The sequence below is a fragment of the Schistocerca cancellata genome, chromosome 2, assembly GCF_023864275.1.
Source record: "Schistocerca cancellata isolate TAMUIC-IGC-003103 chromosome 2, iqSchCanc2.1, whole genome shotgun sequence".
NCBI lineage: Eukaryota > Metazoa > Arthropoda > Insecta > Orthoptera > Acrididae > Schistocerca > Schistocerca cancellata.
This window is the reverse complement of record NC_064627.1, coordinates 144,031,058-144,058,856: the sequence shown is the minus strand read 5'-3', so window position 1 is coordinate 144,058,856 and position 27,799 is coordinate 144,031,058. Positions and strand designations below refer to the sequence as shown.

The window sequence follows — 27,799 nt, the reverse complement described above, 5'->3', positions numbered from 1 at the left end:
TACAAAGATTACCCTGGAAAGTGAAAAAGGAAGGTTTTCGTCCTTAAATGTGTATGTGTGATAAATCGCGAATTTTTCGCATGCAACAACTCCAAATCGAGCGCTGACACTTTAACGTACTACGAAGCAGTTTCGCAACGCCGCCACAGCAAAATTTGTTAAAACAAAGACTCCGTAACAGAATGATGTGCAATGCAACATTGATAAAAGCGCTGGTATCCATGAGTGCTTGTCCTAAAGCAAAACAAAAATTACCGTTGCTTCAGCTGTACCACCAGTCATTATGAAACGAGACACCGTATTAAGATGCACGTCAATTAAAACTAAGAACCAAACCTACCCCAAACTGGCGATGATGGCGTAACTGCACCGACCGGCCGCCGTGTCATCCCCACCCACAGGCGTCATTGGGTACGGATATGGAGAAGATGCAAGTCAGTGGCATATACAAAATTCATGATATGTTTCGACCATGTCTGTCTGTATTAACTATGGACTGATATATGGAGGGCGCTTACAGATATACCTCACGCCGTTATGTAGTTGACTGATTTGCGGGAGGGGACCAAACAGCGATGTCATCGGACCCTTCATGGAAGGGAAGGATGGGGATGCACGTCAGTCGTTCCCTTTCAAAGGAACCACCCCGGCATTTGCCTGAAGCTATTTAGGGAAATCACGGAAGCCCTAAATCAGGATGGTCGGACGCGTGTTTGAACCGTCTCCTCCCGATAGAGAGTCCAGTGTTCTAACCACTGCGCCACCTCGCCGCGGCTTCGTCTGGACCTTTCGCTTGGCCTTAAGGACTCAGTTACTCCCGCATCTCTCCACTCTCACTTCATCTCGATTCCTGCCATGTCTCGGGGCTCTGAAGTGGTCTACAGCGACGGCTCGATAGCTGATGGTCATGTCGTCTTCGCCTATGTTCACAGAGGGCATATTGAATAGTACTCCGTGCCAGATGGCTGCACTGTGTTCACTGCCGAGCTGGTGGCCATGTCTCGTGGTCTTGAGCATATCCGCTCATGCCCTGGCGAGTAGTTTCTTCTCTGTACTGACTCCTTGAGTAGCCTCCAAGCTATCGATCGTGCTACTGTCGCCGTCCTTTTGTAGCTACCATCCAGGGGTCCATCTGTGCCCTGGAACAGTTCAGTCATTCAGTGGTGTTTGCCTAGACCCCAGGACACGTTGGCATCCCAGGCGATGAAATTGCTCACACGCTGGCCAAACAGGCTGCACGGAAACCTCTTATGGAGATCGGCATTCCTGTAACCGACCTGCGTTCCTCATTACGGCGTGGAGACAAAATGGCATAACAGTAGGCACAACAAACTGCGTGGCATTAAGGAGACTATGAGTGTGTGGAAGTCTTCCATGCGGGCCTCTCGCAGGGAGTCTGTGGTTCTCTGCCGACTCCGCATTGGCCACGCTTGGATCACCCACGGCCACCTCCTGCGCCGTGAAGACCAACCTGAGTGTCGGTGCGGCGTCCGGTTGACAGTGGCCCATATACTGTTAAGGTGTCCTTCTCTGGTTGCCCTGCGTCATAATCTTCGTTTACCGGACTCGTTGCCGTTAATTATAGTTGACTTAGTTTTACGTTTGATCAGTGAGGGAGGGTTTTATCATTCTCTCTAATTTTTACCCCATGTCCTTTGTCCCTCTGTGTCCTCCACCCTAGTGCTTTTAAGCTGGAGGTTTTAACGTGTTGCAGAGTGGCTAGCTTCACCCTTTCATTCTCGTGGTCAGCCAGCCGTGGTAATCTGGTTTCTTGTTTTAATATCTTCTCCCTGTTTCTTGCATCTCTCTGTGGTTTTCCTGTTCTCTATTGTTCCCTGTAGTGTTTGCATTTTTGTCGTTCTTGTGGTTTTTCCTTCCTGTCGGTATTGTGCTATACGTCACGTTTGTTTTGGTTCAAATGGCTCTGAGCACTATGGGACTTAACTTATAAGGTCATCAGTCCCCTAGAACTTAGAACTACTTAAACCTAACTAACCTAAGGACAATACACACATCCATGCCCGAGGCAGGATTCGAACCTGCGACCGTAGCGGCCGCGTGGTTCCAGACTGTAGCGCCTTTAACCGCCTGGCCACTACGGCCGGCTCACGTTTGTTTTCTTCTTGCTCTAGTGGGATTGTTTCAACAGAAACAAGGGACCGATGACCAAGCAGTTTGGTCTCTTCCCCTCCCCCCCCCCCTTTTAAACCAACCAACCAATATTTTGTTGAGGAGACACTGTTGATAGCCCCTTGGTTTTCCTGGGGGGTCAGATGCTCAACTGTCTATTCGCCTATACACATCCCCGCAGTGTGCCACCTACGATCCAACTGCCTTGACTCCGTTTTGTATAGCACCAGTTTGCACGTAATGTATACTTTACACAGTTTAACCACGACGGCATGTGAACAGCTTACCGACTTAGCTGTTTCGGAAATGCTTCCATACTTGGCCCGATAGCCAATGATGATGCGCTTTTGGACGTCAGATAAATCACTCCGTTTTCGCATTTGACAACGACTGCACTACTTTCCGCGTCTTCCCGACACGCTTTCTATACCCTCCACTGCTAGTGCTGCCACCTGCAGTCTGTGAGCGGTTGTTGCACACTGGCGTCGAACATAGGCGGTGGTCACAGTAATCTGACTAGACCGTGTAATATATACGATATAATACATTTCACAACTACTGTAGTACAGGAAGAGAAACAAGAATAAACGCAATTTACATTCTTTCATTGCTACAACAACAGAGGCAGCGTAGAGGTACTTTCAAATTATGAGCTGTAGCAGCTGTGGAAACTGGTGAAAGAGTGGAAGAAGAGAGAAACAAACTGATAAAAGACACTGAATGAAGATAGGGGAAAAGAAAGTTATGTCAATGACTGAGGATTGAAATAGGAAGAAACATAAATGGAAGAGAAGGAGAACATTTGTTTCAGTATTTGACAGAACCAAAAGCCGGCGATATGCGTAAATTTTGGGGGAAACGTTACGAGGGTAAAACAATAAATTGGTGCCGGCCGGAGTGGCCGAGCGGTTGTAGGCGCTACAGTCTGGAACCGCGCCACCGCTACGGTCGCAGGTTCGAATCCTGCCTCGGGCATGGATGTGTGTGATGTCCTTAGGTTAGTTAAGTTTAAGTAGTTCTAAGTTCTAGGGGACTGATGACCTCAGAAGTTAAGTCCCATAGTGCTCAGAGCCATTTTTGAAAAGTGGTAGCCAGGATCGCAGGAATTCTTTTTATTCCACGATTACCGGATTCGGCGAAAATTTAGTTACATTCCTTAGGACACATACAGGTTACAACATCAAGGCAAAGAATGGTGATATTAATAGTTGCCTATAACACGCAGGCCTTACAAAATTGTCGTAACCGTGTCCAAGAGAGATGACATTATAAATGTTAAGTGTCTCCATCACAATACAAGCGCAAGCTACGTATTACCGCAACTCCGGCTCTGTTCTTACACTACAGGCTGCGTTGCGATATGGCGCTAGCACAGGAGGCGCCAATGAATGTCACAGTTCGCCTCATAACAGGCTCTGTGTATGTGGTAACACGTTTCTCTTGAACGCCTATTCGCTACTTAACGACAGTTTTGTAAGGCCTTCATGTTATAGGCAACTATTAATATCATCACTGTTTGCCTTGATGTTGTAACCTGTATGTGCCCAAAGGTATTTAACTAAATTTGTATGTATAAATGTTATGTAAGTGGAATCTAAGCCTCACCCTCGACCGTCGCCTCTCCTGGACTCCCCACCTCTGGACAATCCAAGCCAAGGCACACTCCCGACTCAGTCTACTCAAGCTCCTCTCCGGCCGTATGTGGGGTCTGGACCCCTCCACCATCCTCCACACCAATAAATCCCTCATCCGCCCTATCCTTTGTTATGCCCATCCGGCTTGGATCTCCGCCCTCCCTACCTTTTTCAAATCCCTCCAAATCCTTGAACGCCATGCTCTCCGCCTCACCTATCGCATCCATCTCCCCTCCCCCACGCGGATCCTGTACGATCTCATCCCCTTCCCCCACCTCCTCCTTTTCCTTGAAAGGATACGGATCCTGTACACCTCCCGTAAACTCGATCCTCCTCACCCGCTAGTCTCCCCGATCCTCTCCCACCCCCGCCTGCTGCCGCACCTGTATTCCCACGTCCCACCCGGTCTCCATCTCTCCACCCGCCTTACCCTCTCCCAAGGTGGCTTCCGCCAGCTCCCCCTCCCTGATGATGTCCTCCTCCCCTCCATCTACCCCCCCCCCCTCCTACCAACTTTGATCCTCCCCCCCGCCACTTCCTGTATCCTTTCCTTTAGGCACCCTCCATCCTCTTCCCTTCCCTTCTCTTTCCTTTTCCCCCGTCAGCTCCCTCCACCCCTCTTCCCCCAGGCTTCCCCTCCCCCTCCCTCCCTCCCCCTATCTCCCCTGCCCGTGGCATTTCTGCTCTCCCCTCTCGCTCTCCCACTCCCCTTCCTCCTCCTCCTCTCTTGGCAGGTCCCCGGACTCGCACACGCACAGTGAACATTCGCGCGCTGGAGATCATCGCCGTCAGTGTCTCGTGTGTGTGCCTTCGTTTGTGTTTAGTGTTTGTTCGCCGTCACGCCGCTACTATTCACGTGTACCGTTGCCATCGTCCATGTTATGTGCGCCGTGTCAACTAGTGTCAGTGATGTTTTCTCGTCCAGCGTGAACGGCTCCGTGTTTTTTGTTTTTTAGTGTCTACATTGTTTTGCCCGCCGTTTTGATTGTATTCTCTGTGCCCCCTCTATGTATTACTTATTGTAAAACTCAAGGCTGAAGAGCGGCGTACTCTGCTGCTGACAGCCCGCCTTGTGTAAGGTGATCAAAATCACAATAACGAAAAAAAAAGAATCTAAGCCCACTTTTATAGTGTTTTCTGTCCTCCCTAGGTCCGATGATGGCGGCTTTAGTTTCGCCGAAACCAGTAATCATGGAATAAAAAGAATTCCTACGATCTTGGCTACCAGTCTGTTGTTTTCGTATAAGCAACTACATCGCTCACACATGGGCACAATGTGCTCCCTGCGTTATGAGGGTGAGTGGAAGAAGTGCTTTAGCTTGTTCTTAAAAGCAAGACGGCATTTAACTGTGCGCAGAGTGCAGGTTAATTTGTTCCATACACAGACACCAGCAACAGAGAAGGAGTCTGCGAATTTTTTTCATGTTTTGGCCCTGTTACGGTAATAGACAAGTGAGATCTGGTGTTCCAATTATGATGAGATGACCGGTACTTAATCCCTGCTGCGAGCTCCTACCGGTGCATGGACACTGAGGAGTCGACGAAGCAGATTGTAGTCACCTATCTCGTCTCGCAGCAACCAACGTAACTACTGTGCGTAAGAAGTACTGTCATGGTCAAACAGACGGACGTTGCAGATGTAATGCACACATAAATTCATATTTAGTTCTCTTCAGGTATTCCCATTTGAGTTCCTGAAGCATCTCCGTAACCCTTTGTGTCATTCCAACCTTTTTCCTTTTTTTTTTTTTTTTTTTGTCATCACTCTACTGACTGGTTTGATGCGGCCCGCCACGAATTCCTTTCCTGTGCTAACCTCTTCATCTCAGAGTACCACTTGCAACCTACGTCCTCAATTATTTGCTTGACGTATTCCAATCTCTGTCTTCCTCTACAGTTTTTGCCCTCTACAGCTCCCTCTAGTACCATGGAAGTCATTCCCTCATGTCTTAGCAAATGTCCTATCATCCTGTCCCTTCTCCTTATCAGTGTTTTCCACATATTCCTTTCCTCTCCGATTCTACGTAGAACCTCCTCATTCCTTACCTTATCAGTCCACCTAATTTTCAACATTCGTCTATAGCACCACATCTCAAATGCTTCGATTCTCTTCTGTTCCGGTTTTCCCACAGTCCATGTTTCACTACCATACAATGCCGTACTCCACACGTACATCCTCAGAAATTTCTTCCTCAAATTAAGGCCGGTATTTGATATTAGTAGACTTCTCTTGGCCAGAAATGCCTTTTTTGCCACAGCGAGTCTGCTTTTGATGTCCTCCTTGCTCCGTCCGTCATTTGTTATTTTACTGCCTAGGTAGCAGAATTCCTTAACTTCATTGACTTCGTGACCATCAATCCTGATGTTAAGTTTCTCGCTGTTCTCATTTCTACTACTTCTCATTATCTTCGTCTTTCTCCGATTTACTCTCAAACCATACTATGTACTCATTAGACTGTTCATTCGATTCAGCAGATCATTTAATTCTTCTTCACTTTCACTCAGGATAGCAATGTCATCAGCCTACCGGTAAACAAATCTAGCAGTCCGCCTCTGAATTGCTGCGAAGTCTTCCTTCAGTCTGACCTGGTCCAGCAGTCGAGCAGTACTCAAGAATAGGTCGCACCTCCATCCTATGTGTGGTGTCCTTTACAGGCGAACAACTCTTTCCTTAAATTCTCCCAATAAACCGAAGTCGACCATTCGCCTTCCCTACCACAATTCTCAGATCCTCGTTCCATTTCATATCGCTTTGCAATGTTACGCACAAATATTTAAACTAGTTGAATGAGTCAAGCACGACATTACTACTACTGTATCCGAACATTACAGGTTTGATCTTCCTACTCACCCACATTAACTTATATTTTTCCACGCTCAGGTCTAGCTGCCATTCAGCACAACAACTGGAAATATTGTCTAGGTCGTCTTGTATCTTCGTACAGTCACTCAACTTCGGCACCCTACCGTACACCACAGGATAATCAGAAAACAAAAACAGATTGCTGCCCACCCTATACGCCAAATCATTTATGTGTATGGACAACAAAAACGGTCCTATCACACTTCCCTGTGGCACTCCTAGCGAGACTCTTGCCTCTGAAGAAAACTCGCCGTCGAGGACAACATACTGGGTTCCATTACTTAAGACGTCTTCGAGCCACTCATATATCTGTGAACTTCTTCCAAATGCTCGAACCTTCGTTAACAGCCTGCGTTGGTTGGTAACTGTCATGTTATGCAGCAGTGCAGATATCGTTGCCCTGCGGCAGCTACGGTTGAATCAATGAAGTTCTACGAACATCTTAGAGTGGATTGAGAAATTCCCAATTGTACTTGTGTCTTTACAGACAGAGATAAGTGTGAGTCACATCTCAACGAACGAGGAACGGCAACGGCAAAAAGTTTTTGAAGAGATATGAAGTGCTCGAGGTGAATGGAACAAGGCAAGATTCAGTACTATATGATATTCTGTATGATTCTCACGTAACGACTGGACACAGTGGACGTGATCGAATAATAAAATGCTTAAAGTCAAAGTACCACAATAAAACATGCAGAGACCTCCAGATTTTCAAATCATATGGTTCAAATAGCTCTAAGCACTATGGGACTTAACATCTGAGGTCCCCTAAACTTAGAACTACTTAAACCTAATTAACCTAAGGACATCACGCACATCCATGCCCGAGACAGGATTCGAACGTGCGACCGTAGCAGCAGCGCGGTTCCAGACTGAAGCGCCTAGAGCTGCTCGGCCACAGCTGCCGGCTGTCCAGATTTTATCGAAGCTTATGCGTGTTCTGTTTACAAAAACAAACAAGGCCCGAGAAAGAAGTAGTAGTGAAGCCCATGCTTTTAAAAAGAGTTAAATTGAACTCTCATACAATCAGAGCATGATGAGTGATGTTGTCACATGGTACACACCTAGTATCTAATGTATTATTTATATTCGGTAGGAAGTCTGCGATTTACCTGTCCATATAGGTTAACACAAAGCACGATGGTCTGTGGGACGTTTTGGTAAACCAGACACGGGTCCCATCCAAGCGCCAAAAGACCACCTTCGTTGTACAGTGTCGAGTGTCAGAATGTGCCGTCGTCGTCTAGAGGTCTGCCGAATAATGGTACATGCTGAGACTCGGCAGTGTACAACAAAGATTGTCATTCGGCGCATGGATTACACCCGTGTCTAGTTTACCAAAATAACCGACAGACCACCGTGCTTTGCGTTAGCCAATGTGAGCAGATAAATGGCAGACATTTTCCGAATATAAATAATACAGCAGACACTAGGTGTGTACCGTGTGACAACATCATTCGTGATGCTTTAATTGCGCGAAAGGCAAAACGTACCATTTTTGACAAATATTGCTTCACAGGGTTCACAGTGGACTATTGTCCCTCATCCTGTCTATGTATGACTGCGTATTTCCAATATTTAAGCACAAAGTTTTAGATGTGACGCGCGGTTAGAGGCGCCATGTCACGGGTTGCGCAGCCCTTCCCGCCGGAGGCTCGAGTCCTCCCTCGCGCATGGGTGTGTGGGTTGTTCTTAGCATAAGATAGTTTGAGTAGTGTGTAAGACTAGGGACTGATGACCTCAGCTGTTTGGTCCCTTAAAAATTCACACACACACACACACACACACACACACACACACACACACACACACACACACACACACACACAGCCTCTCGAAACAGATATGACCTGGGCTCCACCGCGAGGCGTATTGCGCGAGGCTGTTTCGCATTCAGACTGTTCCGGAAGACTTTTTGACGCATATCAAAGAGCTTAGCTTCTCTAATTTCGCGATGTGTACTTCGACCATAGATACTAGTAGACTGGCCTTGCTGTGCAGAAGCTATAGGGCTGGTGTGGCTCCAACATAAACCACGTGACTGTTGGCAAAACGTGGCGGGATTTCAAATGAGCGGTCTGCCATCCTGTGTTTGTACCGTATTTTACCCACATTTCTCAATTGACTGCCAAACGCTTCCAACAAAAATTACTTTTTTATTTGCGAAAAATTATGTCAGAACCACAGTTGACCTGGATTTGTTCACAGTACCATTTATAAAATCTAAAAAATACATCGAAGGCTCCTCTGGTGGGCAGTGGGACTCAATTACTATAAACTATCAGTTAAAGTAAAATGTCGTTAAAATTCTTTTAAACAGTAAGAGTGGGCTCGTGTCAAAACTTTAAATATTGGATTCGCCGCGTTTTGAGCTCTAGTTACTTATAAAAGAAAATGGGATATGGGAATTATGTCAACTATAGGTCCCAAAATTGTCGACTTTAGGAGCAGGTCCATTTTAGAGTATCAATTTTAGGTGCACTTCAGAGGTTCAGTTCCTACTATTTTTACAAAAGTTTAAACTATCAGTTTAAAAAAATGATATTTTAGATGAAAGGTGAGACTCTCAAGTTTCAGAAAAGAATTTTGGAACCTACATTTGTTTAATAGTATTAGAAGGTAGAAAAAAATGCTCTTCATGTGTCGACTATAGGTGCTCTTACCTTATTACAATCTCACTTGTATATACAAAAAGGCGCCTATTTGCAGATGGCTTAAAGTTTTTCCGTTTCAGGGCCTGTATCCAAAGCTGTCTTCGGTTTTCATCCTTAGGGAACTATGAGTAGGAACGAGAAACACTTATACTTACTTCTGTAACCGAATTATCACAGATACTTTCCAAAATGTAATATGAGTCTGACTTTACAGGCATCACTTTCAACACTTTAATTTACGTGATACTCTATGTCAAGTGTAAAAAACATATAAAAGTCACTTCAGCAGATTTCAATAAACGCATCTGCATTATCATAGAAACACACGTGAAATGCAATGCCATTTCCCCCTACAAAACGCTGAGTACAGCCATAAGCGCAACACGAAACAACCGTTTTGCCAACATTCACGTGACTTTAGCCCAGAGATGTTGGAGCCACGAAAATGACGTCAGGGCCAGTCTATTATATTTATGGTCGAAGGATGTGTAAAAGTCGTCACTTGTTGCGAAGGGGGGGAGGGGCATGAACAAAGAGGAAAGTATCTGCCTCATCAAGAGCTCTATAAGAACTATTCGCCTTTGTGGGATTTCAAATGAAAATTCCATCATATTGTGGCACTAATAGAGGAAAGATGATCAAGAGTTTAAGGTCCTGTCGACAGCAGCGTCAACAGAGACGGAGCGCAAGCTCACATTAGGAAAGGACTGGGAAGCACATCGGCCGTGCCCTTTTCAAAGGAGTAATCCCGAGATTTACTTGGTGCGACTCAGGGAAACCACGGAAAACCTAAATCTGGATCGCCAGATGCGGATTTGAACCATCGCTCCCCCGAATACGTGTCCATTATGTTAACTGCTGTACCACCTCTTTTGGTGGCAATAACTTGTAAGAGAGATTCGAAGACAGAGAACAAAGTGCTTCGGTAAGGAAAGTTATAAGGCAGGAATGTAGTCTCTTCTGCTGTTCAGCGTATACCTTAATGTAGCAATCATGGGAAATGAAACATCCCCTTAGAAAAATTATACATGACTGTGCTTAAACTGACACACAATATTTTTAGCGCAACGCAATCTGACTTTCAAAAATCCCTGCAAAAGAATGGCCGTGACTAACATTAATCTATACCTTTCACAAATCACTTACCTCACCAAAAATCTCCGTTACTCGAACTACTGCAATACAGCGAGCGCCACTACTGCCAGCTAAATAAAAGATTCAAACTACGGAAGGCACTAACAACTGATAGGCATAGTTAGCAAATGAAAGATTTTAATAGAGAACAAACAATGTATTTACCTCAATAGTGTTCAAAAGTCATAATGTATATAGCAGTTCATGATATCCAGTATTGCAAATTTCAAAACTCCGCCATCTCTCTCCCCACATCCACCACTGCTGGCGGCTCACCTCCAACTGCTCAACGCTACGCGCTGTTCACATCCATCTGCCCAACACTACAATGGCAGACAACAATGCAAACTGGCCACAGACTGCACACAGCACAGCCAGTGATTTTCATACAGAGCGCTATGTAACGTTGCCAATAAGAAAACATAAACAGCCTACTTACATAGCCCCCATGCTCCCCACAAAAAATTTTACGAATTGTTTTGGGCAGTGGCCAATAATGATTTGATAAAATTTTTCATAAATACAATAACAAAGAAATCAAATGCGCACACTTATTGATACAGTGTTGGTCAAAAGCTAAAATTTTCTCACAGTCCATAAAGATAGTCCTGATCATTCATCATAATAGGAATTACAATTAGTTTCTTTTCACAAAGTCTCATTAGTAAAAGAAATTGCACACAGAAGTAATGGATTTCCATGCAATCTTGAAGAAGTAGTGTTGTCCTTCCAACGGAAAGACAGTGCTGACTCTTGACATGCAGACAGGTAATGGGCCACAACAGAGCAAACCCACCGCAGAGACAGTCGAAGTTGATGAATATTGGTAGGTAGGTCATCACAGAGTAGACCCACTGTAGTCCTGGTAGAGATTGTGGTATTGGTGGGCCACCTAAGGTGCAGACCCACTGCGGTCCTTGTAGAAATAATGGTATTGGTGAGTTATCAAAGGTGTAGACCCACTGTAGTCCATGTAGAGACGGCCAGCAGCCATCTATTGCGACTGTGCAGGTGCACATTCACCATCGAAGAGTCTTGCGGATAACCAACTGCTCAACGCTACGCGCTGTTCACATCTATCTGCCCAATACTACAATGGCAGACAACAATGCAAACTGGCCACAGACTGCACACAGCACAGCCAGTCATTTTCATACAGAGCGCTACGTAACGTTGCCAATAAGAAAACATAAACAGCCTACTTACAGAAAAAATGAAACGTTCAGGAGTAGCATTAAAAATCAGGGTGAAAAATAATGTTAACCGTAATATTCTCAGATGAAATTGCTATCATCAGTTAAAGAAAGGATGAACTGCAGGGTCTATTAAAATGTAATGAACTATCTCATGAGCAGACATTGTGAGTTGAGACTGAATGGAAGAAAGACGAAAGTAATGACAAATAGAAGCACTTAGGTGGCGATAAAGTTAAAGTTGAAATTCGGGACCACGAGGAAGAAGAAATGATGGAATTTTGCTACGATGCAATCAACATGACGGACGAGGAAGGAGTTGTAGAAAGCAGACAAGAAAGGCAAAGAGGGGATGCCACCTAGAAAGAAGTCTACTAGTGTCAAACACGGGACCTAAGTTGAGGAATAAATTTACCCGTATGGGAATGTGTCCACCCCCTTAGCTGGGTGGTCAGTGCGTTCGACTGCCACGCAGTAGGTCCATGTTCCATTCCCGGCCGGGTCGGAAATTTTCCTCAGCCGGGGACTGGGTGTTGTTGTCCTGATCATCATTTCATCGCCATCGACACACAAGTCGCCCTGTGTGACATCAACTGGAAAGAGTTGCGGCGGCCGAGCTTGCACAGGTGGGGATTTCTGGCCATCAATGCTATGCAATCATTTCATCTCATTCCTGAAAATGTACGTTTGGGGTACAGTATTCAATGAAAGTTAATCATGGACAGTGGGAAAAGGGATTCAAAGTGTTTGACGTACGGGACCATAGAATAATGTTGACAATTAGTTGGAGTAATAAGAAATGAGGATGTTCTCGGCAGAATCTGCTGAGGATGAAAACAGTAGTGGAGGACAGAGATTGGAATATATCTAACAGATAACTGAAGACAATGGGTGCAAGTGCTCCTCTAAGATGACGTTGTTTCCTCTGGAAATGAATCTGTGGTGGATAACATCAGACCAGTGAGAAGACTGAAGATAGAAAATGGACAAAAAAAAGAGAGGATGCGTGGAAGGAAATGACTGTCATCCCTCCGCACACTGTCTCAGCTATGAAATAAAAAATGGAAATTCAGTTGGGGTTTTGCGGTTGACTCCAAGGCTCGAGTTTATGGCGTCTTTCTCTGGCCCGACAAGTCTTGTCTGACTCAGTCTGCCATCACCCACCTAAGCGTCGAGTGCAGTTCGCTCAAGACGAGGAGCAGCGACAACGAGGCATCCACCACAGAGTGGACACTGACGAATATTGCCTGTTTATAGTTCCACGAAATAAAATCATATTTGCGAAACTGTAGAACTGAGCCATTTTCGAATTATTTTTGTTTCCAGTAGTTTTCTCAAACAAAAATTAATTATCTTAGTATTGTGCAAGGTTACTTAAAAATCATCTGATTCCATTAAACTCTAAGTAGAGAAAATACAAAATGCAAACTGGCAATGGCAAGGACAGCATTTACAAAACAGGGAAATTTGCTATCAAATGCAAATTTAAATGATAGGAACTCTTTACTGAAGATAACTGACTGGAGTGTTACATTGTACTGAAATTTGTGGTGTGTTCCTATGGGACCAAACTGCCTTATACTGATATTTGTGGTGAGTTCCTATGGGACTAAACCGCCTTGAACTGAAATGAAAGATGGGAGATAATGATTTCAGACAGGACTAGTCCGCGAATGTTTGTTTCACGTACATCTTGAAATGCCTTGTCTACGTGCAGTAATCGCTCACAGATATCTGATGATGTATAAATTCGAAAACGATTCATATGAGCATTAAAGTCATCCCTTGCCATATGTTTGAGTTTTACCAATGCTACTCACTAAGCCTGCATGGAGAAATGCTAATTATTATAATCGTGGTCGGCTGTCTCCTGCATGACTTTATGTCACATTAATATTACTGAAATTAAAAGTGGTTCGAAAATCTGCGGATGTCTGAGACCGATATCTTGAAAGTGTCAGTGACGATAACAGGCAGAAGTTGTCGAGATTCTATAATCCCGAACTGAATGAACTCTCTGCATACATAATTACGTTTTGTACCGAACCCTCAATGCACGAGACCTACTCGTAGCTGGCCAGTTTTATTTCACTTTTGTCCCGTGTGATACTGGTTAACCGAAAGAATCTTTTTATGTCTCACCCGCGTGGTATCTCGCATGCTTCTTGATAAACCTGCTGAATTTTTACAACACTGGTACGATTGTCTCATACGCAATCCAGGTATGACCTGATGTTGGTCTGTATGGACCTCTTTAATGTTAATAAAGAATATATACTGGGTGGGGGCAAATTAAAGTGGCCCGGACAACAGAGCTCCAGCATACAAAAAATACAGCAGAGGAAATTAAACACAATATCAACCTGACTGCAGCAAATGTTGAAGGTGACCTCCATACATGGCCTTGGCCCTTTTGGGCCGTGGTCAAGAGTTGTTGAAGGCGGATCGAAGCTGGACAGCTGGAATTGCTGCAGTCTCATCCGAAATGTTCTGCTGCAATTCTTGAAGACTTTGAGGGTTATTGCGGTACGCCTTAGACTTGAGGGCTCCTAATACAAAGTAGTCGCACAGTGACAGATCAGGTGACCTGGGTGGCCAGCTAGGACCACGACCAGACTGACCTCTTCTAACCACTGTGTCAGGAATGAAGACTGTGTAAATATGTTCCAAGGTTCGGCCGGCTGTATGGGCAGTTGCTCCATACTGGTAGAAGTAACTCTAGTGCTTTCCCCGCCCCCCCCCCCCCCCTTTAATATTGTCATTCGTTTTATTTTCCCCAACCTGTAGCATCCCTCTTAGTTCCTGTCATTTCTTGCAGAGCCTCAAGATCCGATTTACATCCTGAAACGCGGATCGTGTGGACGACTTTATCCAAATAAAGGACTTTCAAGTACAACTGTAACGGATACATTCACGACGAAAACTTACGTAAATCTGTCTTTCTACAAATTTTACATGATCATGCGGATGATCGCAATCACGTGAAGATCAAAACATTAAAAACTAAACTGCACCAGAGTGAGAGATCTCCTTTCCTTATTTCCTTCTTTCCACGTAGACAGTAACTTGTTTCTGCCTCGTAACAGGAGCTGGCAGTCAAGGACGCCCCAGGGAAGCTGCACGCGATTGCCGGGGATTTGAGAGACGAAGCCAGCATCTTGGCTGCCTTCAAGTGGGTCAAGGACAACCTGGGTGGCGTCGACATCCTGATCAATAACGCTGGTGTATCTGGTACATTCCCATTTACTAGCCTCATAGGTAAGGGATACACTTTGGATTATCTTAAGCGATTTTAAGAGCATTTGAAAATACCAAGTAGTTTGAAATCAATAGAATGTTATTTACTCCTCATGTATATTCACACACACACACACACACACACACACACACACACACACACACACACACACACATATATATATATATATATATATATATAAAGAATACTATTAAATACATGTGAATATTATTAAATACATGTGTGTGTAGTGTAAGTCAAAATATGTTCTCAAAATGAACATCTCCTGATCTAAATTGCTCTCAAGCACAATCTCAGAAGGGACAAAGATAATACGTCACATTGCATACGCACTAGGCAGCCTATATTAGAAAAATGTAATCAATGATATTGGTAGCAGCCATTACTATCTCATTCCAAATTACTCAGGCCTACTAGACGTTGTGTACAATAAAAACTTTCGACGCACGTTGCAATATGTATCAACTGGCTCTCTAAATTTTATAGATTCTATTTCCTACAGTCAACAGTTAAATAACACCAACATCTAATAAAAATATGTGATGTGAAAGCACAGACTTGCGCACACAACACAGCCAAAAGACAAACAAATTGAGCTAACACCCTATTAGGAAGGAAGAAGGTCTTTCGACGTTTTCATTGCAGTGTGGCACTTAAACTGCATATCTTTAACCAAAGACGATGACAGAGTTGAAACACCGCCAAGAACGATGGTGCAACTAGACAGAGTCGATATCTAGAAAATAAACTCTTTGATAAAATTATTTATCATTTATCGAGCACACACACACACACACACACACACACACACACACACACACACACACACACACACACACATACACACACACACACACACACACAAGTATGTATTACTTATGTACTGAAGTAATATGCAAGTATAATCACACAGTTGAACAAAAATTCGATCAAAAAATATGTTAGTCTTCATTTGTTTATCTATAACAGGCTCCATTGCAGTATTTGTAATACAATAATTACATTGTATTATTGGTAAAAAAAATATATATTATTTTTCGCACTTTGGAAGCACAACGGACCTTCAAATTGAAAATTTCTACATCTAAACTGTCTGTACTACTTATCAAATCACACACGGCTTGCATACTTACCGTAACATGAAAGTACAATTACAGAGCTCTATGCAAATTCGAGGAAAATAGAATTGTATTACTTCTCAAAATATGTAAGGTTTGGGACACCTTTCAAGAGTTTTGGACCCTCAAATTAAATATTTCCACAAGTAAATTGTTTGTATTGCTTATTAAAATACACGCAGCTCGCTTATTGGCACTATTTCAATAAATTGTAGTTTAGTAGACGACTTTAGTTCTATCTTCGTACCACACATTAAATTAATCTAAGTAAATGAAAACTGGTTGCAAAAATGCGCACATGAGCACTACTGCAACTCTAGCTCACAGTTTAAAGTGCACCATGGATTATCAGTGTTACTTCGGTCCCAGTTCAAAATTCATAAATCTAATCATCCAATACGTCCAATCTCCAACATCATGAATAGCGCACATTACGATTTGGCCCGATTTCCACACGAAACTTTGAAAAAATCCTTCGTTTTCGAAAATAATTATTCCGTTCCTAACAGCCACGTTTTGGTCCAAAATATTAAAAACTTAGTATGCAGTTCAGACACCAAGCTTTTTTCCTTAGATATTAAAAATCTTTATACCAATATCCCGGAACATGAGACGCTCATCATTGTGGAAGAAAACTTACGTCAATTTAAAAAAGATCTATCAGATGAACAGATTACTGATTTCATGAATCTCATTAATGTCGTTGTCAAGTACAACTACCTTGAACCCAAATTTCTTTCACTATTGAACTCTAAAACGATAACCGCCAATTAAATTATTTAGACTTGACGCTTACAATTGAAAACAATAACATCACTTTCAATATTTTTCGATAAGAAACGTATACTGACCAAATCGTGCCTGCTTCCTCTTTTCATCCACAGTATCAAAAAATGGCCTGTTTTCACTCTGCCGTCCACCGAGCCACCTCCATATCACTTTCAACAGAAAAGTTTAATGAGGAGATTAACGATATTCTAAAAAAGAAAACTGCAAGAACTACCACGCTCAATACCTCATGCACTGAAATTAACCCCAAAAAACGTTTTTCTATTCCTTTCATAGGACCCATTTTCTATCAGATTCAGCGCATGCTTCGCAACAAATACAACTGCAATGTTGCCTTCTCTACTAATAATAATCTAAAGAGAAATTTCATTCATAATTTTAAATCCATTCGCTGCCCTACAGAAAGTTCTGGCGTTTATAACATCATCTGCGATACCTGCTCCTCCTATTATATAGGGCAAACCGGACGTGCTTTCACCGTCAGATATAAAGAACATCTTTTGAGAAAGAATGGCACCAGTCCCCTAAATTCATCCTTTGCCGATCATCTCTTAATTACTGGACACGTGCCTAAAGCCATAGGCGACAACAATATTCTGCATACCGTAAAGAAGGGGCGTAGGTTAGATGTCTTAGAGGAATTGGAGATTTTCAAACATCTCAATCGTCATGATGGCCTCATTCTCAACGAACAGCTGCAACTGCGAAATAAAAACTTTTTTGACTGTATAAAGCCATTGCTTGATCTTTGATTCAGATTTCCTCATGCAGTTTACCGAAATGTTGTTTTCCTGTCACATCTTTGCTATTTTCTTGTATGCCATAACGTTACAAAATGTATCTCTATTTAAAGCAGATAAATACACTCCTGGAAATGGAAAAAAGAACACATTGACACTGGTGTGTCAGACCCACCATACTTGCTCCGGACACTGCGAGAGGGCTGTACAAGCAATGATCACACGCACGGCACAGCGGACACACCAGGAACCGCGGTGTTGGCCGTCGAATGGCGCTAGCTGCGCAGCATTTGTGCACCGCCGCCGTCAGTGTCAGCCAGTTTGCCGTGGCACACGGAGCTCCATCGCAGTCTTTAACACTGGTAGCATGCCGCGACAGCGTGGACGTGAACCGTATGTGCAGTTGACGGACTTTGAGCGAGGGCGTATAGTGGGCATGCGAGAGGCCGGGTGGACGTACCGCCGAATTGCTCAACACGTGGGGCGTGAGGTCTCCACAGTACATCGATGTTGTCGCCAGTGGTCGGCGGAAGGTGCACGTGCCCGTCGACCTGGGACCGGACCGCAGCGACGCACGGATGCACGCCAAGACCGTAGGATCCTACGCAGTGCCGTAGGGGACCGCACCGCCACTTCCCAGCAAATTAGGGACACTGTTGCTCCTGGGGTATCGGCGAGGACCATTCGCAACCGTCTCCATGAAGCTGGGCTACGGTCCTGCACACCGTTAGGCCGTCTTCCGCTCACGCCCCAACATCGTGCAGCCCGCCTCCAGTGGTGTCGCGACAGGCGTGAATGGAGGGACGAATGGAGACGTGTCGTCTTCAGCGATGAGAGTCGCTTCTGCCTTGGTGCCAATGATGGTCGTATGCGTGTTTGGCGCCGTGCAGGTGAGCGCCACAATCAGGACTGCATACGACCGAGGCACACAGGGCCAACACCCGGCATCATGGTGTGGGAAGCGATCTCCTACACTAGCCGTACACCACTGGTGATCGTCGAGGGGACACTGAATAGTGCACGGTACATCCAAACCGTCATCGAACCCATCGTTCTACCATTCCTAGACCGGCAAGGGAACTTGCTGTTCCAACAGGACAATGCACGTCCGCATGTATCCCGTGCCACCCAACGTGCTCTAGAAGGTGTAAGTCAACTACCCTGGCCAGCAAGATCTCCGGATCTGTCCCCCATTGAGCATGTTTGGGACTGGATGAAGCGTCGTCTCACGCGGTCTGCACGTCCAGCACGAACGCTGGTCCAACTGAGGCGCCAGGTGGAAATGGCATGGCAAGCCGTTCCCCAGGACTACATCCAGCATCTCTACGATCGTCTCCATGGGAGAATAGCAGCCTGCATTGCTGCGAAAGGTGGATATACACTGTACTAGTGCCGACATTGTGCATGCTCTGTTGCCTGTGTCTATGTGCCTGTGGTTCTGTCAGTATGATCATGTGATGTATCTGACCCCAGGAATGTGTCAATAAAGTTTCCCCTTCCTGGGACAATGAATTCACGGTGTTCTTATTTCAATTTCCAGGAGTGTATGTAACTTGATCCAGTTATTATTAATGCTTACGTTATGCCTGAATCAGCTGCATCACAATTTCATGTGTCTAATTTTGAATGTACATACAGTAGCCTAGTTGTTTCTGCGGCTACTATATGGCGCTCGTAGCAACACACTTTCTAAAATGGGCACCTGAGTCTTGTTGCAACCCCTGACCACAGTACGAGCAGCCCTTAGCGGCTCGCCATCAGACATGTGTTCATGACGTCGCCTTTCCGCCCGAGATCTTTTTTAATATGTGACTTGTAAGTACTGTATCTTTTCGAGTCAGTACAAACTTTAATTTTATTAATGTACTATATACCTAGTGTTTTAGTACAGTTAGTCTAATTCTGAAGACGACGCTCATAGTAGCGTCGAAACCAGGTCAATTTTGACTTAATATTTGTGACCGAGGGCTTATTTGTTACAGTATAATTCTGACACGGTCACTGAACCTTAGCAGCTATGTTCAAAGCACAGTAGAGTTCTTGTTGCTGTTTTGGTGTCTCACAGGTCGCCGAGTGATTAATGAAGCAGCTATGCTACTTGATCCAAGGCTTCCAATTTTTGCAGACGCGAGACGCGATTGTGGAGGAAGCAAGTAAAATAAAGTGCTGGTGCATGAATAAGAAGGAATTCAAGAAAAATCCTTCTCGGCTGAGTAGTACTATTACCGGAGTCGTTAGTCGTCGTGCTTATATACTCTGTTCATTTAAGATGAACATTTGGGTAAGAAAATGTATGCTCTGCCATCAGCTGTACTGCTCAAGCACCTGATGTCTTAAGGGAACACAGTCGCGAACAGGCTCAAAAAAATCGATTTTTTTAGTCTTAATCTGTGCTCCAATTATTTGGCTACAAAATGCCGTTTCTTTCATACAAATCTGATCATTAGATTCGGAGTTATTAATTTGTTCGTGAAGCATGGCAACTAGCGCCACGTCCATTTTTGCTGTGTCTTGCGCAGTATTCAGCATTCATTGACTATAGTACAACAATCATTTATGTTCCACGGATATAAATACTCTTTATTTGGGTTGCAAGAGAGAATTGTTATGCTGATGTTTGCCAGCCTGTCTGCATTGTCGACTATCGTTTGTCAGTTTCTTCATCATAGTTGTTTACATTTTGGTGTTACAAATGTAATGATTTTGTGAAACGTTATAACACAATGGGTAGAATAAGGAAGTTTGGATACAAGTCTAAGTTTCGTAGAAATAAATATGTAAAAATAAACCGCGAAACTGCTAGTTTTGAACAGAGGGCAGAAAATAATATTGAAAGTGAAGTCAGTGCGAGTGTCAGTGCTTCAGGCAAGATGCTTCTAGGTGCTGCCGGTTTTCCAAGTGCCTCTCAAATGCGTGACAATGCAATATGTGGTGTGAACAGTGCTTCTGTTGTTACTGACACAAACATTCTGATCTCCATGAGGTTATTACGTGAACTTATCGAAAAATACACAAATTGTAGAAACTGTGGTGGAAACGTTACTTTGCACGAAGATGTGGTGAAAACCAAGGGAATTGTTTGTAATTTAGTTTTGACATGTTTGGAATGTAGCTGTACTGCCAATACAATGTCATCCCACGTAACAAGAAGCAGATTGTATGAAAACAATATAAGATTAGTGTATGCACTTAGATCTATTGGAAAAGGGCGAAGTGCAGGTGCTGTTCTTTGTGCAGTGATGAACATTCCTCCACCTCCAAGAAAGTTAGATGTTTACAACAAGACTATCGGTGCAGTTGTAGCTGAGGTAAGTGAATCTACAATGTTGAAAGCAGCCAAAGAAGCAGTTCAGTTGAATGATACGAAATCTGACCAAAGGCAAATTCCTGCTGGTTTTGATGGCAGTTGGCAGAAACGTGGGCATACATCCCTAAATGGCATTGAGTCAGCAACTTCTTTTGATACTGGGAAGGTTCTGGATATTGAAATTATTACTAAGTTCTGTGACATCTGTAGCAAAAATCCCACTATACAACATGTGTGCAAAAAGGACTATGATGGTTCTAATGGAGGCATGGAAGTGGCGGAAGTTGCTAACATTTTCAAAAGGTATCCTCTATACAGACTATCTTGGGGACGGGGACAGTAAGGCTTATAAGAAAGTGGTAGAAGATAAACCTTATGGGCTTAGATCAAAATTAATAAACTGTAATGTATAGGACATGTACAGAAAAGAATGGGATCACGACTTCTAAAGATATGTAAGGAAAAAAAGTTAGGTGGTAAAGGGGGCCTGACAAAGGCTGAAATAGACAGGATCCAGACTTATTATGGTATGGTCATTAGAAATAACTACAACAATGTAGAAGCAATGAGGAGAGCCATCTGGGCTATATTCTTTCATAAAATTTCAACAGATGAGGAACCACAACACAACCTTTGCCCCCGGGGACCTGACAGCTGGTGCAAATTCAACAACCCAGCTACATCTTCCAGCTATAAGCACAAACATTCAATTCCAGAAAAAATCCTGCTAGCTGTGAAACCCATTTTCAGATACCTTAGCCAACAAGAGCTCTTGAAAAAGTGTCTCCATGGAAAAACTCAAAACCCAAATGAAAGTTTGAATCCTGTCATTTGGACAAGGCTACCAAAAACTGTTTTCGTTAGAAAAGAAACACTAAAATTTGGTGTTCATGATGCAGTGATGTGCTTCAATGCTGGTATGTCAAAGAAGACTGATATATTAAGACTCTTGGGAACAAAGGATGGTATCAATATTGAAAGGGGACTGAAAAAGATTGACATGGACCGTATCCGTTATGCTGATATTTCTGCAGGAAATGCTACCAAGGAGGCCAGGATAGCCAGAAGATCAAAGAACAGAAGAAAATAAGATAAAGATCAAGAATCTGAGCCACAGTATAGCCCTGGAATGTTTTAACAGTGTTTCTGTATGCCATTGTACATTACTTTCTTGCATGTAAAACTTTAATACCATTTTTCTCAAAACTACATTTTTTGATCTTCTGGTACACTTTTCTCAAAAACTAGGACTGCTACAGACATCAGACTTACAGTAACCCTTGTTAATACAACGATGATTAATTAGGTAAAAAATAGACCAGTAGTGATAAAAAGAACAGATTTACAAGGTCCAAGGTGTTCAGAAAAGTTTTAATTTTTTGTCTTATAGAACAAAAAAATGATTACTCATGAAATATATAAAATACATTAACCATTTTCATGCGATTTGAGAATGATGTTTCAGCTGTACACTGCAAAAGTTTCAGGTCTTTAACTCCATTCGTTAGTTCAGAAAGTGTACCTGACGTTTGCTCGTTTTAACATTGATTCCTTATGGGAGTTCCCTCGCGACTGTGTCCCCTTAACATCGCTTGATGTAGGCCTTAATTACATGTTAGGTATTTTGTTGTTGTTCTAGTGCGGATAAAACTCTGATACTCACAAATGTAGGTGCCATAAGCAACGAGATGTAGAAGATTTATGCAATAATTTGAAAGTTGCTGGCAATTTAAAACTCCGTACCAGAGAGAGACTCGAACTCAGTACCTTTGTCTTTCACTAGTAAGTGCTCTACCAACTGAGCTACTGAAGCACGACTTGCGACCTGACCTCACAGCTTTCTTCCGCCAATACCTCGTCTCCTATCTTCCATACTTCACAGAAGCTCTCTTGCGAAACTTGCAGAACTAGCGCACCTGGAAGAATGGATATTACGGAGACATGGCTTTGCCAAAGCCTGGGGGATGTTTCCAGAATGCTAGTTCTGCAAGTTTGGCAGGAGAGCTTCTGTGAAGTTTTGAAGGTTGGAGACGAGGTACTGGTGGAAGAAAGCAATGAGAACGGGTCGTGAGTCGTGCTTGGATAGCTCAGATGGTACAGCAGTTGCCCGTGAAAGGCAAAGGTCCCGCGTTCGGGTCTCGGTCCGGCACACAGTTTTAATCTGCCAGTAAGTTTAACGTATGTGTTGTTTTCCAGGACGAAAAGAGCAGGCTGTTCAATTCAGCAAGTATATAGTGAGCTATGGGATAGAGACGCGGACACATCGTAGAGCCCATCCGGAGACGAGGAGGCGCGGATCTGGTGCACTTCTTAGCAACCGATCGGGGCCCAGAGTTTGTGTTGGTTCAAGGACGACCCTTACGTAGAGCATTATTAGCAGCACGAGCAACGCGGCACAACACCTGGTCCGCAATTGTTCAGATCATTGTTGCTGCCTGACGCAGTCCAGCATTGCATGTCTTCCTCAGTCCATGTCAGGCCAACAGTCACGTATTCGTTGGAATAAAAGTTAGTAATTTTAGAACGTCAGTTGGCTCTAAAAGGCGTATTCTCATTCACCACGAGGTAACGCTTAAAACCAGCAGGTTTACTTGCTATAATTCACATAAGGCACATTTTACAATATCAGTTGAACTTCTTTTACAGTCACACGCGGTTAATGTGTTTTTTAATTGATTAAATTAATTTATTAATTTAAAACTTGTCTCTGTTAACACCTTCCACTAACATGAAATTTAATACTATACACTTCTCCACTTAGCGTCCACAGCTAGGCCATAAATTCTTATATTAGTTACTTCGTTGTGGAAACTACTGCGAAAGCAAAGAGAGCTTCACTCCAAGTTTAAACGCAGCCAAAACCTCTCAGACACACAAAAGCTAAACGATGTCAAAGTTAGCGTAAGGAGGGCTATGCTTGAAGCGTTCAGTGAATTCGAAAGTAAAATTCTATGTACCGACTTGACAGAAAACCCCATAAGTTCTGGTCTTACGTTCAATCAGTAAGTGGATTGAAACAGCATATCCAGACACTCTGGGACGATGATGGCACTGAAACAGAGGACGACACGCGTAAAGCTGAAATACTAAACACCTTTTTCCAAAGCTGTTTCACAGAGGAAGACCGCACTGCAGTTCCTTCTCTAAATCCTCGCACAAACGAAAAAATGGCTGACATCGAAATAAGTGTCCGAGGAATAGAAAAGCAACTGGAATCACTCAACAGAGGAAAGTCCACTGGACCTGACGGGATACCAATTCGGTTCTACACAGAGTACGCGAAAGAACTTGCCCCCCTTCTAACAGCCGTGTACCGCAAGTCTCTAGAGAAACGGAAGGTTCCAAATGATTGGAAAAGAACTCAGGTAGTCCCACTCTTCAAGAAGGGTCGTCGAGCAGATTCGCAAAACTATAGACCTATATCTATGACGTCGATCTGTTGCAGAATTTTAGAACATGTTGTTTGCTCGAGTATCATGTCATTTTTGGAAACTCAGAATCTACTACGTAGGAATCAACATGGATTCCGGAAACAGCGATCGTGTGAGACCCAACTCGCTTTATTTGTTCATGAGACCCAGAAAATTTTAGATACAGGCTCCCAGGTAGATGCTATTTTTCTTGACTTCCGGAAGGCGTTCGATACAGTTCCGCATTGTCGCCTGATAAACAAAGTAAGAGCCTACGGAATATCAGACCAGCTGTGTGGCTGGATAGAAGAGTTTTTAGCAAACACAGCATGTTGTTATCAACGGAGAGACGTCTACAGACGTTAAAGTAACCTCTGGCGTGCCACAGGGGAGTGTTATCGGACCATTGCTTTTCACAATATGTATAAATGTCCTAGTAGATAGTGTCGGAAGTTCCATGCGGCTTTTCGCGGATGATGCTGTAGTATACAGAGAAGTTGCAGCATTAGAAAATTGTAGCGAAATGCAGGAAGATCTGCAGCGGATAGGCACTTGGTGCAGGGAGTGGCAACTAACCCTTAACATAGACAAATGTAATGTATTGCGAGTACATAGAAAGAAGGATCCTTTATTGTATGATTATATGATAGCGGAACAAACACTGGTAGCAGTTACTTCTGTAAAATATCTGGGAGTATGCGTGCGGAACGATATGAAGTGGAATGATCATATAAAATTAATTGTTGGTAAGGCGGGTACCAGGTTGAGATTCATTGGGAGAGTCCTTAGAAAATGTAGTCCATCAACAAAGGAGGTGGCTTACAAAACACTCGTTCGACCTATACTTGAGTATTGCTCATCAGTGTGGGATCCGTACCAGATCGGGTTGACGGAGGAGATAGAGAAGATCCAAAGGAGAGCGGCGCGTTTCGTCACAGGGTTATTTGGTAACCGTGATAGCGTTACGGAGATCTTTAGCAAACTCAAGTGGCAGACTCTGCAAGAGAGGCGCTCTGCATCGCAGTGTAACTTGCTCGCCAGGTTTCGAGAGGGCGCGTTTCTGGATGAGGTGTCGAATATATTGCTTCCCCCTACTTATACCTCCCGAGGAGATCACGAATGTAAAATTAGAGAGATTAGAGTGCGCACGGAGGCTTTCAGACAGTCGTTCTTCCCGCGAACCATACGCAACTGGAACAAGAAAGGGAGGTAATGACAGTGGCACGTAAAGTGCCCTCCGCCACACACCGTTGGGTGGCTTGCGGAGTATAAATGTAGATGTAGATGTAGATAATAATTTGAGTTCAGATCTTAGAGATGTGTTCAGCTTTTGATTAACTTCCCAGGTCAGGATAAATATTTGAAACCTGCGCAGGGTTATGCAAGCCTTCAACTGGACCCAGATGACTGTCCACCAGGTTAGCTATTTAGTAACACAGATTGCATTAACGGAAGAAATGTAGTGGAATTTCTCTTCGTTCTTGTGACCAGATACCAAGACTGAAAACTGGAAGAGCATCCTGGACGTGAATGTGCTGGGTCTGAGCATCTGCACCAGGGAGGCCGTGCAGGACATGCTGGGCAGGGGCGTCGACGACGGCTTCATCATCCACATCTGCAGGTGGGCTTGTGACACGTCCTATGTCGGCATTGTAGTCTTAGTTTTATTCAGTTACGTATGTTTACTATTTCTGAAGGTAACAGTCTAACTTATATAGTTTTGGGACAGCTATGCGATCGCGAGAAGAATGTCCGAGGGAGTTTCTCGCATCTAGTGAGCAGCTGTTACCAAAGACGTAATATTGCAACAGCAATCATTGTCAGTGCTAAAAGGTTTCCTCACGGACACTTGTCAGGTAAAGCCCCTGCATATAAGCTCGCAAATACTGAGTGAAATGTTAATATGCAGAAACGTGTTAACTGATTCGCGCACGAAAAGCCTGCAGAAAGAAAAGGGAACTGAGCTTTCTGAAATGCCCCTAACTATTTTGTTTTTTATTTGACAATCGTTAATGAGGTATAAGAATAAAACAGTTGAACATCTATACGATTAGGGAAATCAGCGTAACCAACACTAGCCGACATCAGATGTATAAATATTATTCACATATTGTAACTCAGTCTTTAATAGGTCAAAATAAGGATGATATGTAGTAGAGCAGTGAACTGTTGTGCTCAAAACGAATGTATTCACGGTCATCACAATAAAACAAAGAGTGCAATGTAGATTTTTAGTGGTTATGTTGGAGCAGTTAGTTTTCACACGGTTTATTATGTCTTTCAAGGAACTTGAAAGATAATGTGTACCAGCTAGAGAGACGGATGGCGCCTCAGTAATAAGTTCCGAAGTGGCAAGCGTGTAGAAATGTCACGGTCACTTCTGTGTGCATCGTTACTTGGCACGACAACAACCAGTTACTTCCAGTGAAGGTTATGAGGTAAATACAGGAAGCCCGAATTCTACCCTAATTTACTGAAGCAAGAAGAGCACTTACAATTAACACATGGATAACACCACAAGAAACTTTGTCCCCGAGTTATTCCTTTGGAACCAATAGACCCAGTAGTAAGATATACTGATATTGGTCCGATACATGAACAATCAAAGTACTTTGGCAATTGGAGTGCAAAAACATCCACCGGAAAGTTTGTGGCAAATACTGAGTGTCACGTTCACGTAATTTGTTCCTGTCAGTCGTATAAATTAATACGACCGTGGAGCTATTAACATTGCTCAGACTGGGCTAAAGGCAATTCAGCAGATCATCAACACTGATCTATGTACTGGCTCCAGATTATGGAAAGTAAAGAACTGCAGTCTGGTAGGAATAAGACGGAACAGGAAGAAATATTGGGAACATGAGTGATTAAGTACCACCTTACGAAATAGGCAGGAAAGTGGAAGAAGTGAGTTTCACTGGTACCGGTATATTATTAGTTATGATTAATCTTCCAAGTTTGGGGCCCATTTACTGATATGGTATTCGCCATGCGATGCTGCAGCCTGTTTCAAATGTTGCAACCTGCTATCTAATTTTCAGTACTGCCGGACACACACCACCGAATATAGATGGTATGGCGATGTACTTCGCCAGCAAGCACGCCGTCAAAGTATTGCTCGAAGGACTGAGAAAAGACCTGGTCGCCAAGGGAAGCAAGATACGAGTTGGGGTAAGTTATTCACTGTATGTGGCACATGTCTAACGAACGAACAGGCGCATGCTGTCTGATTTCAACTCAAGGATACTTGCATATCACAATTGTTGTACCTCATTAATAAAGAAAATTTCGCAAGTACAGCGATTATAAAGTTACAGGTCGACTAGAATACATCTAGACCGAGTATAAGACACATCACAGGTGGCTAATAAAATAAGAAAACGCAGTTCCGAACGAAGAATCAATGCTTGAGCGTAGATTATCTTTGCCACACACAAATTAAGCCAATGTATTAGAGTTCAAATAACACAATACGGATTATACCAACAAATGAGGAGGGCAAACAGGGATACATGGTGTTACTTATGATATATGTACGTTTCGTGGGATGTGAATGCAAATCGTCTTA

The 27,799-nt window shown here is 43.5% G+C and overlaps 1 protein-coding gene across 2 annotated transcripts in view; it reads left to right on the top strand.

Moving 5' to 3' along the window:
* The window catches only part of LOC126161430 (farnesol dehydrogenase-like), a 163,869-nt gene that overhangs the window by 984 nt on the left and 135,086 nt on the right, over nucleotides 1–27,799 (top strand). The window contains exons 2-4 of one of the 2 annotated variants that reach the window (XM_049917231.1): nucleotides 14,695–14,866; nucleotides 25,723–25,852; nucleotides 27,273–27,402. The exons of the other annotated variant lie outside the window; for it this stretch is intronic. Coding sequence (XP_049773188.1) covers nucleotides 14,695–14,866; nucleotides 25,723–25,852; nucleotides 27,273–27,402 — 432 coding nt within the window. The remainder of the gene's footprint in view (nucleotides 1–14,694; nucleotides 14,867–25,722; nucleotides 25,853–27,272; nucleotides 27,403–27,799) is intronic. 2 annotated transcript variants of the gene reach the window in all.